General features: G+C 35.0%; 1 protein-coding gene and 2 non-coding genes across 12 annotated transcripts; 2 read left to right on the forward strand and 1 right to left on the reverse strand.

The window, feature by feature from the left end:
- The first annotated feature begins 273 nt into the window (after positions 1-273).
- On the forward strand, positions 274-345 carry TRNAD-GUC (transfer RNA aspartic acid (anticodon GUC)). Its single transcript has one exon. It is a non-coding gene; the product is annotated as a tRNA-Asp (tRNA).
- On the forward strand, positions 295-15,817 carry LOC115700532 (uncharacterized). Of its 10 annotated transcripts, none has more exons than XM_061102712.1 (15): positions 298-659; positions 1,315-1,422; positions 1,512-1,646; positions 2,067-2,600; positions 2,735-2,900; positions 3,052-3,306; positions 3,421-3,858; positions 4,258-5,117; positions 5,195-5,280; positions 5,368-5,586; positions 6,096-6,224; positions 6,542-6,910; positions 7,018-7,133; positions 7,971-8,039; positions 14,549-15,271. In XM_061102712.1, the coding sequence occupies exons 1-15, from the start codon at positions 552-554 to the stop codon at positions 14,653-14,655; spliced, it is 3,699 nt and encodes a 1,232-aa protein (XP_060958695.1). In that variant the 5' UTR covers positions 298-551; the 3' UTR covers positions 14,656-15,271. The 10 variants fall into 10 exon arrangements, 9 of the variants coding, with proteins under 9 accessions (XP_060958695.1, XP_060958696.1, XP_060958697.1 ...); XM_061102713.1 differs by having other exon boundaries at positions 3,055-3,306; XM_061102714.1 differs by having other exon boundaries at positions 3,067-3,306.
- Positions 10,647-10,717, reverse strand: TRNAG-GCC (transfer RNA glycine (anticodon GCC)). Its single transcript has one exon. It is a non-coding gene; the product is annotated as a tRNA-Gly (tRNA).
- Positions 15,818-18,835: the final 3,018 nt, after the last annotated feature.

Here is an 18,835-nt window from a genome sequence, read left to right on the forward strand (position 1 = left end):
AGGGGGTAAAATTTTGTATTAATCAAGGTTTAGGGGGTAAAAATACTAATGTTTAACGGTAAAAGAAACGGAATCTAATAGAAGGGACATAATTATGTAACTGTTATATTTTATGGAGACTTCTTAACAAGTCGTATATTTGAGAGGGCAAAATCAGGTATGCCCAAAGTTTAGGGGAGAAAAATGTTAATTATTCTTTAAAAAAAAGCCACATATATACATCAAATATCATTATGTGTATATTTTAATTATAACATAAATCTAGATCATCAAGTCGTTGTAGTATAGTGGTAAGTATTCCCGCCTGTCACGCGGGTGACCCGGGTTCGATCCCCGGCAACGGCGAAATTTTTTAGTATTCTATTGACTATTGCATGGAAACGGCACCGTTTTGGGTTTTAAAACTTCATTGGGTGTGGAGGAAAAGCGTATAAAGACCGCGAAATTAAGTCTGATTTTTCATTCCCGCCATTGAAATCTTCTCAATCTCTTCTGGGAATGGGAAATGAGATGCTTTGATTTGGCGAGCTCAGATACTCTGCGTCCTCAATATGAAGAAGCTCAAAGGCAAGGACGATAAACCAGACGGTCTAGAAATCACGTCCATTGGCTCTCTCTATGGTGGTCCTTTGGACAAGAAGTACTGGAGCTCCTCTAGGGTTAGATTTGTTCCATTTCTTCTTCAATGTTGCTTGAAAATGTCATGTGGTTACTCGCTTTGATCTTCGATTAGATGCTTCAGAATCAGATTGTCGTTTAGGAATTGTGTGTGATAATCTGATTTTTATAGACATGTTATGAACTTATTTATGACCAGTTTTGGCGGTGATTTATAGTATGGATTACGAAGCGCGTTATTCACATGAACTGCTTTCAGAGACTGCTGTTACTGAAAGTTACTAGTGTAACCTGATCTAGTGCTTAATGTTAGTTACTGAGAGTTTTTACTTCTGGTGCCATTAGACGACGTTGAAGTTACCCATTGTCAATAAGGTCTTAAAAAAATGCTTAATCATTGAATTAGTTCAGGAGCTGGGGGCATTTTTTGAATGATAGAGATGAATACGTTTAGGAATTTTTTAATGGGTTTAGAATTCTTTATGGTCGGTCTTTATGTAATTTTATAATTTCATATGTTTTTTTTATGAGAACTTGAGGACGTTCTGGTCTTCGAAGTGCTTATTTGTTGATTTATTACTTGTCAAGAATATGTGTCGCGCATAAATTTATGTTTCTCTGTTATGTGACACTTTGCTCCTGTTAATTTCTACTTTAAATTTTAATGGCAAGTAAATAAATGATGATATTTAACAGGGAAAAGATCGGTATCCATATCCGGTTGGGTATCAAGCTGTTCGAGCACATAACGGTAGTGTATACAGGATGGAAATTAATGAGGGTCCTAAAGGACCTGTATTCATGGTAATTAGTCACCTCCTCTTGCTTTCGACATAATGATTTATGAGGTTGTAGAGACTTGAGATAAACACATTGGAAATGAACTCTGACAGATTACCTCTGCTGATGGACATTCGTCTTCTGGGCAAACTCCAGATATTGCGTGGGAGAAATTCCAGAAGAACTGTTCTTCTCGTCCAAAAATTTTGCATGGGAAGAGATTTTCGTGCAACATAGATGGTGTGGAGGTATGACAGTGCAACAATCCATGCACATTGTGACACATGATACTGATTGCACGAATGTCTACTCAAAATTACATGCATTGACTGAAGTTGTTTAGTTTTTTTTATTTGAGATAAACTAAAGTTGTTTCGATGAAGGAGTTATGTTGTAGTTAATCGGGAACTACACTGTGTGGAACTTATGTTGGAGCATTTAAAAAAAAGAATTAAAAAAATCCCTTTGCTATTCCTCTTTAAAATCTGATAATTCATCAAATGCAGTGTTTATTATCATTTGCTTTATACAGCATGGTTTAACCATTATGCTAATTTCCTTTCCATACCTTTTTGTCACCCCTACCCCTACCCCTACCCCGCTTAGTTGCTATGTCATGGACAGGATGTGCTCAATCAACATTTTTTCCTTTTGCAATATTTATGCAGTTTTTTGGATTTAAAAATCCATTTATTCAGAGATTACTTCGAGAAATGGTGGCAAATGTTAGTGGAGCGGCAGAACAAATTTTTTTATCCTCCACCTCCTGCAAAGAGACTGGTAAAGAAGATCCTACTAGTCATGGTTCAGATTCATGTAATCTGCCACATTTGGCAAGTTCTCGTATCACGGGAAAAAGTAGGAGACGTGAAATCACCAATACAAAGTCATCCAGCAAGGTTAACCGCAAAAGATCCAGGCCTCAAGATCTGAAAAACAATGCTGAGGCTATAGACCCAGTAGAAGAGAACAAAGAGAGTGCTAATTGTAAACCTCCACCAGTCTTGTCACCTTCCATATATTTACTACCTTTTCAAGAAGAAAAGAGTCACGTTTCAGAAAAGGACTTGCAATCAAATTCATTTGGCATCTCTAATCATCTTAGAGGCGTTGTCCCTGCTGAAGAAACAATGGTGCCCATTACTTCAGGAAATTGTACATCCACTGGTCTTACTGTAACAGTGGCCAACAAGGAAAATACCGTGAGCACACTTCATTTTTTTTTTCCTTATCACAATGTTGCAAAAAGTTAGGGCTTTTCTATGTGGAAAATTAGTTGGGATCATAGTACTCAGGTAAATGCTTTAACACAGGAAACATTCTTATATTCTCACAGCTTGACAGGTTACCAGATCCAGGAGATTACCCTGATGAGAATGTTGTTGATCTTTATGCCCCTGATTCCTTCGATCTTGTGCAAGATATTTCTACAGGACCAGGAGGTTGCGACGACAAGAATGTTATTGAGCTTTATGCTCCTGATACCTTGGATGTTGTGCAAGGTATTTCTTGAATTATTCATCTTTAATGTGATTTCCCAAGTAGTATTTTGTTATCCCAATCACTCTTTTTGTAACTGCTAGTTGTTAAATGCAAATAATATTTGTGATTATAGTCTAAGTATCCATGATAAAAGCTCTAAATTGTTAAAAGAAGAAATTATTGCAGCAGAGATGGTCATTTCTGAAGGTTTGGCAAGTGAATCCAATCCAGAAGAAGAAATAGGGACATCCAATTCCGGAAAGAGTGAAATTGATTCAGTTGGTCAAGAAACTGCCAAGTCCATGATGACATTTCTGCTTCCCCAAGCAATTCCCTTGCTCAAGAAGTCATCAAGGAAGAAAAAAGCTGTCGTTAGCTCTTTGGAAATTCGGTCTCGCGTGGTGCCTTCTGAAAACCAGAATAATGGTATTCATGGTTTCAAATTAATTTACTTTATCTTTTCTAATTGCCATCCTCTTTTAAGCATTTTAATATACTTTTGTATAATTTTATTGAAATTTTATACCTTCACAACTGCAGCGGTAATGAATGCTGAAAACAAAATGGTGGATATGGAGGAACTGATGAATATCCAGTGCACAAGTCTTGGTTATTCAGATGCAAGGAAATGCGTAGCAGATCATCTGAGTGTTCACCAAGTATCTTACCATGAGATAATGCCCTTTGGTGATTCCAAAGCTGATCAAGTTTGTTTTCACGAGGAAGCATGCCCCCGGGACACTCTTGGACCTCCTATTGGTGTTCAGGAGCATAACAAGCCATTAGACTGCTGTCTTGAGACCACTGAAAGAAAAGATAAATTATGTTGTAATGAAGTAAATGTGGAGTCAGATGGAGCAATTTGTCAGGCTGACCATGATATATCTGAGTCTCTGCCAAGTTGCAATATCTCCAAGAAAAATGAATTTGCTGAAGAAATAAGGGATGCTTGTGCGAGCATAGATGAAAACTTAGTAGGTATTGTAACTTGTTCCCACGATAATGATCTCAAAACTGCACCTGATAGGATTGACATTAATGTCAGTCCAACAAATTTCTTTCAGTAATTCTCAAATGTTTTGAAAACGTTAATCTATTTAACTGACAAAAAAGGATTTACGCTTAATAGCTAATTATTTTGTGTCTGAAGTAGGCAACTTATACTATTTAAAGTCACTTCTTGGTCCTTACAATATAATTTTGCTAGAAAATTTCAAGTTGTCTGCAGATGTAGATTTTGGTAGCCATAAATATTTTTTTTGTTTCCTGCTTAGAATAGTTTTAAGCATATTGAATCTGTCTAACTTACATTTCTCAAGATGTACCACATAATTGCTCTCTTGAGATTTTATCTTACATATATTGGATTTTATGCAGCTGTTGGTACAGATGATAATTCCAAATCTCAAGGTATTCTTAGTTCACAGAGTCTGCTACTAGAAGAATCTGGTGTTAAAACAGTGCTTGAAGAAACCTGCAATATGTCACTCACTCAAACACCAAGTTTAGTATATTCCAGACGAAAAAAAGTCGAAAGTATAAAGCATAAAAGTAAGTACAGGGCTCCTCTCTCAGAAAGTATTATATGCCGAACTTTTGCGGATAGCTGTGTTCCTGAAACATCTACCACCATGGGAAATTGTAATACTCTGGAAGCATCAGAAATGGGCTGGTCTTATGACAGATCATGTAAAGATGTTTTTGGTTCTGAATCCATGATTTCAGGGCCATCCAAGAGTATTCCTGTATATAGACCTACAACTGATTGTAAAAGTCTACTAAACAATACAGTTTCTGCTGTATCACATGATCAGTCAATTATGTGTTTGTCAAGCCTTCATGTCGACAAGGAGATAAGGCATGAAAACCCCTTAGTGCGAAAGAGTTCTGAATCATGTAAGAAACAGGCAGCAAGTAACTCCCACAGCTCTTCATATATTGCTGAAGAATGCCAATACAGTTCAGATTTCAAGCCTAAAGGCATGCCCATGGAAAAAGATTTACTAGGTAATTTTGACCTTGTTGGATGCTATGTCCACCCACTCCCTGTGTTGTCTTTAACGGTGAGCACTGGGGACAACGAGATCCACATTTGTGTTTTGTGTGACTTGCTTGATAAGTACAGGACCCTATTTATCTACAAGGTAGCAACTCATGAACCAACAGCTGGATATCCCTCTTTTGTGGGTCACACATCAGTATTATTTCCGGTTCAAAAAGACTATTTTGGTAGAGAAGTAAGTTGTTATTTGTATACAGACTAAGCTTGTTCGCTGTATCAAATGTCTACTGAGGTTTGTGTATCCTTTGTCAGATTGATCTTGAAAGATCTGGTGTGCAGTTCACTCCAGGAGGGCTATATCTTCTTCTACTTGACAGCATTAGAACTCCTTATTGCAGGTTGAATCTTTATTCTGATTATATAATATAAGTAAATTGAAAGAAGAATGAAGTTTTAGGTAAACATCTTCCTCTATGTTCTTTCAGGCAAGGGAGAATTCCTTGTACGTGCTCAGTATGTGCATCAAGCAGCTTTGAGGGGAATGCAGTGAAGATTGTTGAAGTAAACCTTGGATATGTCTCAGTAGTGGGAAAACTGACTACAGCTGAGAGCTTACAACATCTTTTGGTTTGTGAACCCAACCGTCTTGTTGCTGTTGGAGAGAGTGGGAGATTACATCTGTGGGTTATGAATCCAACATGGTGGTGAGTTTTATTGTACCCTGTTATCAAGTTTTACTTTCTACTCAAGGAAATTGTGTAGGTCTTTCTGACAATGTTACATTTAGGTTCTTATTATGGAGTGAACCTATTATCAGATGTTTGATGGCTTGTACATGCTTTTGTTTTGACATTATACCTGTTCCATTTATCTATCCATCTAGGCATCTCTTATCCCTTTATCTTAACTTGTTAAATTCTCACACATTCTTTAATCTTTTTTAAATGAAAGAATGGTTTGACGATATAGAGTACTGACTGCTGGACAACCATTCTTCAATTGGAAGAACCTTATTAATCTTACCAATTTCATTGACTTGTTTGGGCTGGTGTATTTGTGCCTGTTTGTATGATCGCAAACTTTGTTAGCATCTGATCTGGATATTCTGTCACTTTGTCAATCATTTCTGGTAGTGACAAGATTTGGATTGTACCCTTGTTTTCACATTTATTTCGTGGTTTTAATTTATTTTATTTTAAATCCATGCTTTCAGTGCACAGGTTGAGAAGTTCATCTTGCCTGCTAATGCTTTTGTATCCCCTGGTATAGTGGAGATAAAGAAAATTCCCAAGTGCACTAGTCTTGTTCTCGGCCATAATGGTTTTGGAGAATTTAGTTTATGGTAAGTCTTTTTCCACTCTGAGATTGCTTGAACTGTATGATTCCTCTGATTCCTTGACTAGGATGAACAGCTGGTAATACATATTTTCTTTTGCTACAGTTTAGGACTGCAGAAACTTATACATGATACAACTCATGTATATTTGCACTCATATAACTAAACCTTACAATATTGATTTTCTTAAAGAGTGTTTTCTCTATTGCCTGTGTTACATTTTAATCTCCAGGTAAGAAGGAAGAAAAGAGGAGATATTTCTGTCTTTGAATTTTGACTTGTGTAATGCTTGACAGCATTTTTTATTATTGTTTTCTCTTCAGGGACATTTCAAAACGCATCATCGTTTCAAAGTTCACTTCACCAAGCACTTCCTTTTGCAAGTTCATTCCAGTCGGTTTGTTCAATTGGAAAAAGAAAGGTCAAAGTTTCAGAGACACAACAGTAGAAGAAAGTGTCCATAGAATGATAACTGCAACAAATATGTGTTTTTCGGTACAGACCAATGACGATTCCCTTTTGCCATTAGATGGGGAAGATGTCGCTGTATGGCTTCTTGTCTCTGTTATGCCTGATTCTGATGTTGAACATGACTATAAATCAAGTGATTATCAAACAAAATCAGTAGGATGGTGGAGGCTTGCTCTACTGGTGAAAAATACAGTAATCATAGGGAGTATATTGGACCCAAGGTACTAAAACAATACTCATTCATTCTCCAACCCAACAATTGAATATTATGTCTTTTTTTGGATAACCTTTAAAATGTTTCTTGAATTTTTCTTCAATCTTCATGCAGTGCTGCTGCCATCGGAGCCTCTGCCGGCCACGGGATCATTGGCACACATGATGGGCTTGTGTACATGTGGGAAATGTCTACTGGAACTAAGCTTGGAACTTTGCATCATTTTAAAGGTAAATCATCAATTATTGTACTAGACTATATATTAGTGTGAAATGTTCCCAAGTTCTAACCAGCTTATGTCAACATTTTTCCTTTTTGACATGGTTCTGCCATTATTTTCAGTAAGGGTGTTCATCCTATATAATCTAATCTGCACTATTTTGTTCATAATGTATCTGATCCCCACTAAGTACAAATTTCATATTATGGATCCAATCCAATCTAATCCTCGAAAGTGCTGCGAATTAGATCGGTTATTATTTAATATTTATTAAAACATATATTTTTTTTCACATAACTAACAACAAAATAAAATAAATTGTTTTTGTTTTATGTCTCTAATAATAAATTAAAATAAATAAAATAACAAATTGAAAAAGAAGAAAAAAAATTGTATATAAAAAGAAATATTTAACTTTATTTTGAAATGTACGTAGAAGAAAAAATATATGTAAGAATAGATTATATTTTTGATCTATTAAGTTTTGAAATATATTTGTATTATATTTATTGAGTTTTTAAGTTACTATTTTTTTTATATTAAAATGTTAATTGTATATATAAGTTTTTAAAGTTTTATATAAATATGTATGGATTGAATCGATTACTTTTACATGTCAATCAACATCCAATCCGCACAAGTGCGGATTTTGAATTTTTCAATCCAATCCAATCCGCACAAGTGTGGATAGTTGCACTTTATAGATTGGATTGGATCGTACGGATTTGATTGAATTGACTATTTTATGAACACCCCTAATTTCCAGTATTTAAATATTTTGCTTGATGTTAATATTTTATGTTTTCTCATTTAGACATTTATTTATATTCATTTGAAATGGTATCAGGTAGCAATGTTTCATGTATTGCCACTGATGATTCAATGAAAGGTGCATTAGCTGTTGCTGGTGGGGAAGGTCAGTTGCTTGTATATCTGCCTTCACAGAAAAATATTCTTAATTAGTTAGTTAAGAACAAAACAAATTGTTTTTTTTTCTTCATTCTATGCTCTAAACTCTAGTCTTCGGCTAAAGTCGCCATTAAGCTGGGTAATATATAAAAATTGTTGCCTTTTGCTTCGTGAGTTAAAAGTAGAAAATCTCTCCATTTTTTTAATGGAGAAAACGAAATCATTAACGCTTATAATCTTCACACTTCAAAGTTTTTAATCAATTGTGAATATTATTATCGTAGAGAAGTGCGTCGACTTATTATTATATTTCAATTCAACAATTTCAATTGTGACCTCACATGGATTTGGTGCCTGTTAGCTAACATAACTTTCAGTTAGTTTAGTTAGTTAATTTGTTAGAAATTAGTTAACTGTTTACTTTACAATTTTGTTTTTTCTGCTTTGGTAGAGCTCTGTTTTAGCTCTTTATTGTGTCCACTTGTATTAATTTTGTGCTTATAAATAAAGGATCTCTCATTAATGAGAGACAAGCTTTTCTGTCAATCTTTCTCTCTTCTTCCTCTTGCTTTCTCTGGTTCTTTCCATCTTGCTTTCTCTTGTTTTTACCATCTTCCTAATCTTGCTACAGTCAAACTTCTACATGGTATCACTTGCCTCCAATGGAGTCCTTGATTCATACCTCCACTTCTTTCAATCCTACTAATCAAACTGGTCGTGCCATTGCTTCTTTGCCTGCTTTATCCCCACCCATATGGAATCCATTCTCTAGCTCTTTCTCCTCTTCTCTCACCATCAAATTAGATCATGTTAACTATCTTGTGTGGAAGTCTCAGGTTGTGTCAACTGTTATTGGTCACGAGTTGGATGAGATCTTATTTAGTGGTGTGCCTCCTGTTCAAAATCTTGTTAATGGTGAAATCAACTCGTAGAATGGAAGAAATGAGATCAATTGTTATTTTCTTGGCTTCGGTCATCTATGTCTGAAGGGATCTTGGCCTCAGTTGCAAATCACTCCACCTCTTTTGCTGTTTGGAGAGCCCTAGAGTAGAAGTTTAACCGTCAATCTTGAGCTTGATTGCTTGAACTTAAAGGCCAATTCTCTCATGTACATAAGGGAAACTTATCAATCTCTAACTATGTTGATATGGTTCAATCTTTAGATGATTCTTTTGCAAGTGCTGGCTCTTCTTTGACAAGTCAAGACATTGTTCTTCAACTTCTCAATGGTCTAGGCCTTGAATTTGACTCTGTTGTGTTTGGTATAACATCTCAAAGTGATTCTTGATCCATTGAAGAGGTTCAAGCCTTACTCATGTCTCATGAAAGTCGTCTTGAGCATCATAATGCTATGACAGATCTCACTGTCAAGATGCAAACCAACCTTGCCTTTGGTTCTTCAAGAAATGGAAACTATAGACCCATTTCTGCTCGAGGAAATTCCCAAGATAGCACAAGACCAACTGGCCATGGTACTTCTCGTGGCTATCCAATGGCGAATTCAAGACTCATTTGTCAAGTTTGTCTTCGATTTGGTTGCACAACTCCTGTATGTCACTATCGTTTTGACAAGAACTAAGTTACTCCGAAGCCTAATGGAGCATCCCCAACAGCCTACTTGACTGAAATCGATTGTGACTATGATCCTTAGGTATATGCCTCTATCTCTATTCTTGATTTTGGCAATGATTCTGCTTGGTTTACAAGAGCCATAAACCACATCTCTAATGGACATGACAACTTGGATTCTACAATTGCCTACTCTAGAACAGAAACTATAATAGTGCGAAATGGTAAGGGTTTGCTCATTGCTCACATTGGTTCTGCAAGATTACCATCTTCCTCTAACAATTTATTGCAATTAAATTCCGTTCTTCAAGTTCTTGAGATGAAAAAGAATATTATAAGTGTGTCTAAGCTCACTAATGACAATGATGTTTTTCTTGAGTTTCATAAGAATTGTTGTTTTGTCAAGGATAAGGACACATGGAAAGTTCTTAAAGGAAGGCTCAAGGATGGTCTGTGCATGCTTCCAGATGATGGTTCAAGCAAAGCTGCTTTTGCTTTTAAGTGTCATCTTACAACAATTACTAGTTTGTCTTTTTGTTTTTGCTGTAATAAAATGAAATCTTGTAACTCGATTATTATGAGTAAAGATTCTTCTTTTGAATATTTTCTAGAATCTTGCTCCCAAGTTTTCATTTCTCAATTACAAAATGACATTAACACATGGCATAATAAATTGGGACACCATTCCCCTGCTACAATGATTATTCATAATTCTATAAATGGAATTAATTACATACAGCTTTCAAACTAAAAGAATGTTATGGTACTGGGCCAACCATGACCCTTTTCGAGCAGCTCTTTCGCCGCCTAATCTCCTCATTGGCCAATGTCGACGTCCTGTAACGCCGTTGGGTAAGAATGCTCCCTGTGTGAGTTCAATCTATAAAGAAAGGTTTTTTTTGACAAAAAAATGGAGTTTGATTCTGTTAATTAATTAATTAATGTTTTCCCTTTTGGGTGGGAGGAAAGAACCAATATACTATCCTAATCAACTATATTTAATCCTTTATCCTATTAAATTAAATACATTAACCCCATTATCCAGGGCGGATAGCGGGAATCGAACCCGCGTCTTCTCCTTGGCAAAGAGAAATTTTACCATTCAACTATATCCGCACTTGTTTTTGTTCGTGATACCCAAGTATCATCTTTTGTTTTTTCCTTTCCATTCACTCGTATCTCTTCCGTTTCATCGATTTTGTCCGGATCCTCCTTTTCTTCCGAAAAAAGGGAAGGAGAAGGATCTTCTTCGGTGGATCCCCCTTGTTCCTGTTTAGTCCCCTTCGTTTCTGAAGTTGTTTCTATTTCTACATCTGTTTCTTCCGTTTCTAAGGTTGCTTTCAGTTTCTTAGTAACAATGGGTGACGGTATTCTGCCTAAATAGTAGATACAGGTAATAAATAAGAGAATACTAAAGATTCGAGCCATAAAATTTCTCAATTCTCTCAACCATTTCATTTTACCAAGTTCAATGTTAGTCAGATTAGTCAACATTTATATGTTTCGATGCAACAACAAGATGTTATTTGTAACAAGTAGTTTTGTTGGTTGGTTAATTGGTCACATTTTATTCATGAAATGGGTTGGATTGGTATTAGTCTGGATACAGCAAAATAATTCTATTAGATCTAATGTACTTATTAGATCTAATAAGTACCTTGTGGCCCCCGCTATTTCCGGCAGGAAATAGAGTAAGGGGAGACCTATCTATAGTCTTTCCTTCTCTACAGTCTTCTTTCTCTTTAAAAGCAGTTCAGATTTTATTACTAAGATTCATGCTAAGGCAAGTATTTAGGAACAAAATCTTGAGTTTGACAGACTTCATGAGGAAAGACTCGAAGAGCCTTTCAAACTTCAATCGTTTAAAGCTACGCTTTTAAACAACAGTAAGGTAATAAGTTACCCTTTCTGAAGGGTAACATATAGCTACCACTGACAAATCTAGGGAACACTCCGACTACGAGGGCTTCCTCTCTCCTCTGATTCACCTCCCCTGGGGTTTGTTAAGGGGTATTGAAACGTGTGCTAGGGGGGATCGGGGGGATGTTCCCCCCGCCAAGCTGGGAATGAAGGAACGTACTCCAGGGGCTCTCCCATAGCTCCTCAAAAGCGGAGGGAGAGACCCAGAGAGGGAGTGACTGAATGACCCAGTGTATAGCAGACCGAGGGACTCATGGGTATGAGTCCCGAGGGACCTTGTTAAGAACTGCACTGAAATACTTGATACCTTTATTACCCCCCTTAATTCTCAGAATTCTCTATTGATACGACATGCTGCTTTTTCCATTCATTCCTTTCAGGATCAGTCGGGGTCTTACAAACTCTATTGATAGTATAGATGAATCCGTTGCTTCATACAAATGTGTAAAAAATGCTAGCCGCACTTAAAAGCCGAGTACTCTACCATTGAGTTAGCAACCCGAACTAAAATAATTCGAATGTATAGATACAATCGGAATCCTAACAAAAATAGAAAATTTTATAATCAATTATGCACATAATAAAAATGAACAGATCTAATGAAAATAAAGATATTTGTAGACCTACTCTTGTCTCTTATGTTATTCATTATTCTATTTTAATCATTTTAATCAAAACCAAAAAAACTTCTTGTATTACATATTACAGCAAATTCAATAAAACTTGTTCCTCACACTAGTTCCCTTAAAGATCTTCAATTTTGTGTAGCTTGTCAATTAGGAAAAAGCCACAAACAACCATACGCTTCATCCACAAACCGTGCCACTTAGCCCCTTGAATTAATTCACACAAATCTTTGGGGCCTTCTCATGAGATCTCCAAAGAAGGTTTCAAATACTATGTTAACTTTATAAATGACTATAGTAAATACATATGGATATTCTCTCTTACCCTTAAAACTCAAGCTTTTGATGTGTTTCTTAAGTTCAAGAGTATAGTTGAAAAGCAGTTCAACCTCCCCATTAAAGGTGTTCAAGCTGACTAGAGGTGAATATAGACCTTTTGCAAGGTTCTTAAAGGATCAAGGGATCATGTTTATGGATCTATGCCCGCATGATCATGAACAAAATGGAAGAGCAGAACGGAAGCATAGGCATATAGCAGAAACTAGACTTACTCTTTTGGCTCAATCAAGTTTGGATTTGTCATATTGGTGGCTGGCTTTTCTAAGTGTAGTGTTTACCATAAATAAGCTTCCCACAACTGTATTTGATTACTTGTGCCCTTATGAAACTCTATTTGGTACCAAACCTAATTATAAATTTCTAAAACTCTTTGGATGTGCCTGTTTTTCACACTTAAGACCATACAAGTCTCACAAACTTGATTTGATATGAGCAGTTTTTGTTCCTTGGTTATTCTCCTCATCACAAAAGGTACATCTATGAGAACTCTGAAGGCAAGATCTACAATACTAGGAATATGATTTTTAATAAACATCATTTTTCTGCTACCACTGCTCCTCCTCCCTCTTAGGTAAACAACACTTCTCAACCATGTTTTCTTGCTACTATTTTTTCAACTATACCTAATCATCATTACACTAATCAAGTTTTTGGTTTCTTGTTGTCATCTGATATTTTACCTGAGACATCTCCTTCTCAACCAGGATCTCAATCTACATTGCAGCCCTTTGTCCCAAACACATCTCCTATTACACAAACTTTTCCAGAAACCCACACCTTGCACCATACTTCTATAATTCCACCACTTATCCTAAATACAGTGTCTCATTCCACCACAGAACATGTCTCCAGTATCAAATCCTATACACTGCAACCAGCCTTTACTTGACATGTCCAACTTGTCTCTATTCCCACATCAAGCACCCAGTACTTACCTACTACATCATCAATTGTCCTAGATAATGCACAAAACCTTGCACCCAATGTGTTAGCTGAAACTAGTATAGATGATCTAGAAACCAACAAAGTTGTCCCTACAGCTCCTAAAACTCATCCAATGAGAACCAGGTTCAAAGTGGCATCTCCAAACCCATGAGCTACTTGGCAACAAAGCATCCTCTTCCAGAATCATTATTGCCAATAGAACCTAGATTTGTAAAAGCTACTCTTCTTAATCCAAAATTGTATGCTTCAATGTAGCATGAGAACAATGCACTCATCAAAAACAATACATTGGCCTTGGTGCCTTACCAACCATGAATGACTGTTATTGACAACAAATGGGTGCATAGAATCAAGTTAAAAGCAAATTGACCCTTGGACAGATACAAATCCAGATTAGTTGCAAAGGGTTACTTATAAACACATGGAATTGATTATGTAGACACTTTTAGTCCAGGTTAGTTGCAAAGGGTTACTTGTAAACACTTGGAATTGATTTTGTAGAAACTTTTAGTCTTGTAGTAAAACCAACAACAGTTTGAACTGTTCTCTCTCTTGCTGTAATGCTTTCTTATGTAGCCTCAAGGTTTTGTTTATCTAGAGAAACCTACACATGTCTGTCATTTGCATAAGGCCCTATATGGATTGAAGCAAGCTCTTTGAGCTTGGAATGACAAGCTTAAGCAGACTTTACTTCTTTGCATCTAGGTCAGATTCCTCTTTGTTTCACTTTGGTTCAAGTACAATGCAGATCATTTTATTAGTGTATGTTGATGATATACTTATAATTAGTTCCAATTCATAGCTTATTTCCAAACTTGTTGAGGATTTGAATCATTCATTCTCCTTGGTGTTGAAATATATAAAGATTCCAGTGGGATGTATCTTTCCCGAAGCAAGTACGTCACTAATCTGCTTGTCAAGTTACATCTTGAAGGTGCTAAAAGCTGTCCAAATCCTACAAGTTATGCTCATAAATTATCTTTAACAGAAGGGGTCCCTTTTTTAGATCCTACTCTATATAGAAGCACTTTGGGAACTCTTCAATATTTGACTCTTACAAGACTAGATGTTGCTTTCATCATTAACAAACTGAGTCAGTTTATTCATGCTCCAACAGAGGTACATTCGAAAGTTTGCAAGAGGCTGTTGAGGTCTAAAGGGTGCAATCTTAGATGGTCTTCTACTCAAACTTGTTGCCAATCTTCAACTATATGCTTATTCTGATGTTGATTGGGCTAGCTGTGTAGATGACAGGAGATCTTGGTGAGAATCTCATCTCATGGTCTGCCAAAAAGCAACAAGTTTGTTGTACGGTCTAGTACTGAAAGTGAATTCAGATCCCTTGCAAATACAGCTGCAGAACTTAAATGGCTTATCAACTTGTGGCATGAGCTTCATGTTTCTCTTTCTAAGCACCAATTATTTGGGTAGACAATCAAAGTGTAGTTGCACTTGCTGCAAACTTTGTATTTCATGCTAGATCTAAGCACATTGAAATTGATCTTCACTTTGTGAGAGATTAGATTTTGGACAAAACACTCTCGGTCAAATTTGTCCCTTCAATTGATTAAGTGGCCGATGTTCTAACTAAACCTCTTGCAACAGATAGTTTTCTCTATTTTAAGGGAAAACTTCAAGTGGCTTCCATTCCTTTTCATTTGAGGGGATGTTAGCTAACATAACCTTTAGTTAGTTTAGTTAGTTAATTAATTAGAAGTTAGTTAACTGTTTTTTCTGTTTTAGTAGAGCTCTGTTTTAGCTCTTTACTTTGTCCATTTGTATAACTTTGTGCTTATCAATAAAGGACCTCTCATTAATGAGAGGCAAGCTTTTCTGTCAATCTTTCTCTCTTCTTCCTCTTGCCTTTTTTTTTTTTGTTTTTTTTTTTTGGTTTTTACCATTTTTCTAATTTTGCTACAGTGAAGCTTCTACAGTGCCATACTACACAATATTAAAATCTGTAATGCCATACACAATATTTAAACATGGATTTGGTGCAACTGGGATCGCATAATAATAAAATAAAACAAGTAAAGAGTTGGTAAAATATCTGTCAAGAAAACAGCTCATACCATGAAAAATGAAGTCAGAAACAGATGGACCAAGTTTTTTGGTGTCCATTCATTCAATTCAATAATTGAGAAAGGAAGAAATCATGGTCCAATTTGATGTTTACACGTATAAATTTCCATGTAAAATGAAAAGTTGTATAAAGAGTTAAATAAATGTAAGTAATGTGCAAGGACATGTCGTCAACAACACCAGCATCCTCCGCGTGAATCTTTTAAATTTATAGTTATTCAAGACCATTCTCAAACTGTCACTGTAATGTAATCATCCAATTATTGATATGAATGTCACGAAATCGCATCTGGTTTGTTAATTAGCCAAAGGACGTTTTCCATACAAAAAATCAAGTTGCCAAGAAACGCGTTCAATAACTGATGACAAATGATAACTCTGTTTGTCTGCGACTTTATCAAAGGTTTTTATTTGAATTAAAATGAATTTTAAATGGAAGAATTGAGAGATATGTTTATAATTAATTAGGGGATGTAGGGAAACAGACCCATCATGCTTAAGAAAATGTGTTTTGAGGGTAACATATTAACAAGATAATATTTTGAAAAAATACAATTTATTGTACATCCCAAAAAAAAAAATAATTCTCGTGTTTTATGAGTAGAGAACTTTTTGGTCTAATTTTTTTTTTATAACTATATATGTCGTAGTTATTTAAGATTAATGTACATTTGTAAAACAATTCTGAGTTTTATGAGCTCTAGAATTTTTTAGTTTATTTTTTTTCTTTCATAATTAAATATGCTGTGGTTATTTTAGACTATTTGTAAATTTTTAAAAAAATTAAAATAGTTTATTATATTGAGATCACATGAATCACAAAATATTTGAATATTTTAGACACTGTAAACTATTTAAATTTTTTATAAATTTATAAGTAGTCTTAAATAATTATAACATATATAATTTTAAAGAACTTAAGTGAGAGCACTACTTTTGCTCTTACAAATGAGAGTATTTTTATAACCTTTCATTTTTAATCTAATGGTAGTAATTTTTTATTGTATCTTTAGTTATCATGAGGTATCACACATAGAATAATTTTTTTATACTCATCTATATTCTACCCACTACTCACATGATACTTTAAGGAAAATATAATTTTTTTTTTTTTTTTTTTTTATATTTCCACCATTTTCTTAAAAGAAAAAAACCTAGATACTTTTATTTTATATAAAATAAAAATTTCTACAGTTGTATAGATCATATAACACAAAAATCTTGTACAATTTGGTTCTTATATAATAATTGACACACATAGAAGATTATATAAATTATACTAATTTATGGAATCAATAATGTTATTATTAATGTAGTTATTAACATGGACACATCTTATACTATTTATAAAAATATTTTTTTCAATACGATATTATATTTAGTTTTTTGAAATATATATTCTAAATAACTACCTATAACTACATAAAATAAAATAGAACTACAACTATTTATTGAAAACTGAACAATTATAAGAATACACCATATAATTTTCTTACTATTTTTTACCATAATATAAAAAGTTTAAGTTTTCTTTTTCAATTTCAGAATTACTCTTTTTATTTATTAAGTGTTTTTTGAAGTCATAATGTAACTATTAGATTTTCTAATTATTGTCGTATTTATTAATACAATTATCTCTCAATTATTTCTAGTTATATGATTATTGTATATAAATTAATTTCAGTTATAAAATAATTTTCCAAACATACCCCAAGTATATCAAACATTTATTAAATAAGTAATATGAAATTTTAATGGTGCCCATCTTATTATAATTATTGTTGAACAATAGTGGTACCCATCTCTAGGGCTGCACAGTTGGACCCGCACACCCGAAAAACCCGAATACCCGCCCCGACCCGATGCCAAAAAAACTGACCCTCGGAAAACCCGTATAGTCGGGTCGGGTTGTACCCAAAAATGACTGTTACGGGTTTCGGGTTCGGGTCACGTATTACATTATTTCGGTGGTCGGGTTAGAACCCGCAACCCGAAAATGATAAAAATTAAAAACTGTGGGTTTTTTTTATTAAAAAATTAATACATTAATATCTGACTCTTGCTATTCATATTCTAAATGACTCCTTTCGTATTCCACCACCAGAATTATTCAATCAACTATTCATTATCATTTCCACATAGGAATGTACATTTAAATTTTTAAATATGTTCAACTTTCAATACATTAATAAATGTATCAATCCACCAATCAATGAATACTAGGCTATTCATATTCTAAATTTTAATCTATTACTATTATTTATCCTTTTTTTCTTCAATCTTCATTACTGTAAAATAAATGTGTAAATTACACAGTGTATTTGTAATATCACACACAGTCACCACACGACACACACACAGTCACTTAGCACCCACTCGCCACTCCCACAGTCCCACTCCCACCCACCCACGGCCGGCCACACACCCACCGTCCCACTCGAATCGTCTCGTCCGACTCACCACCCACACCAGTCGGCGACTGGTTCTCTTCGCCGGCGGAGTCCCATCCCAGAGGTTGCATTGCCTCGGCAGTCGGCTTAGTCGCATCTCCGTCCATACCATTACCAGGTAAATGGCTCATGGCTGTGTCGTGTGTGTACTGTAAATTGTATGTGTGTGTGTTAGTGTTATTACACTGTTATGCTAAACTGTGTGTGTGTTAGTGTTATTACACTTTTATGTATATTGGAATTAAGAGGCTCTTATAGTTATATATATAACATTTTTCTTTATGTATTTTCATGGAGAAATGTTAATATGCATCATGCATGCACGGCTTCCAAAAAATATTAATTATTAAAAAAAGGTCCAACCAATGTTAAAAAAAAATGGTATTCTTAAAAATTAAATTGTATTTCGGCCCATAAACTAAAAATTCGGGCTCAGCCCAGTAGGACCCGAACCCGAGTACACCCAACCCGAACATAACCGACCCGAACCCGATACACCCGTAAACCCGAACACCGGGTTCGGTTGTAGATTTACAATACCCGATACCCGAAAACCCGAATCCGATGGCCCGAAAACCCGAAAATCCGACCCATATTTTTCGGCTGTAAATATATTTATTTATTTTTCTAAGAAACAACCTTAAATTGAGAAGCAAAATGATGGGTGGTAAGATCATCTTCAATGAAAAATATAAAATTGTACTCCAATATATAATTATAAGATTTGATGGAAATTTTAATATTTTTATTAAAAATATATAAAAAATAACAATAACTTCATCATTTATTTTAGGGTAAATGGCGGCAAAACCCCTAAAATTTTCATTTTGGTTTCACTTAACCCCTAAAACTTAAATTTGGGAAGTAAAACT

The sequence above is a fragment of the Cannabis sativa genome, chromosome 8 (genome assembly GCF_029168945.1).
Source record: "Cannabis sativa cultivar Pink pepper isolate KNU-18-1 chromosome 8, ASM2916894v1, whole genome shotgun sequence".
Classification (NCBI taxonomy): Eukaryota; Viridiplantae; Streptophyta; class Magnoliopsida; order Rosales; family Cannabaceae; genus Cannabis; species Cannabis sativa.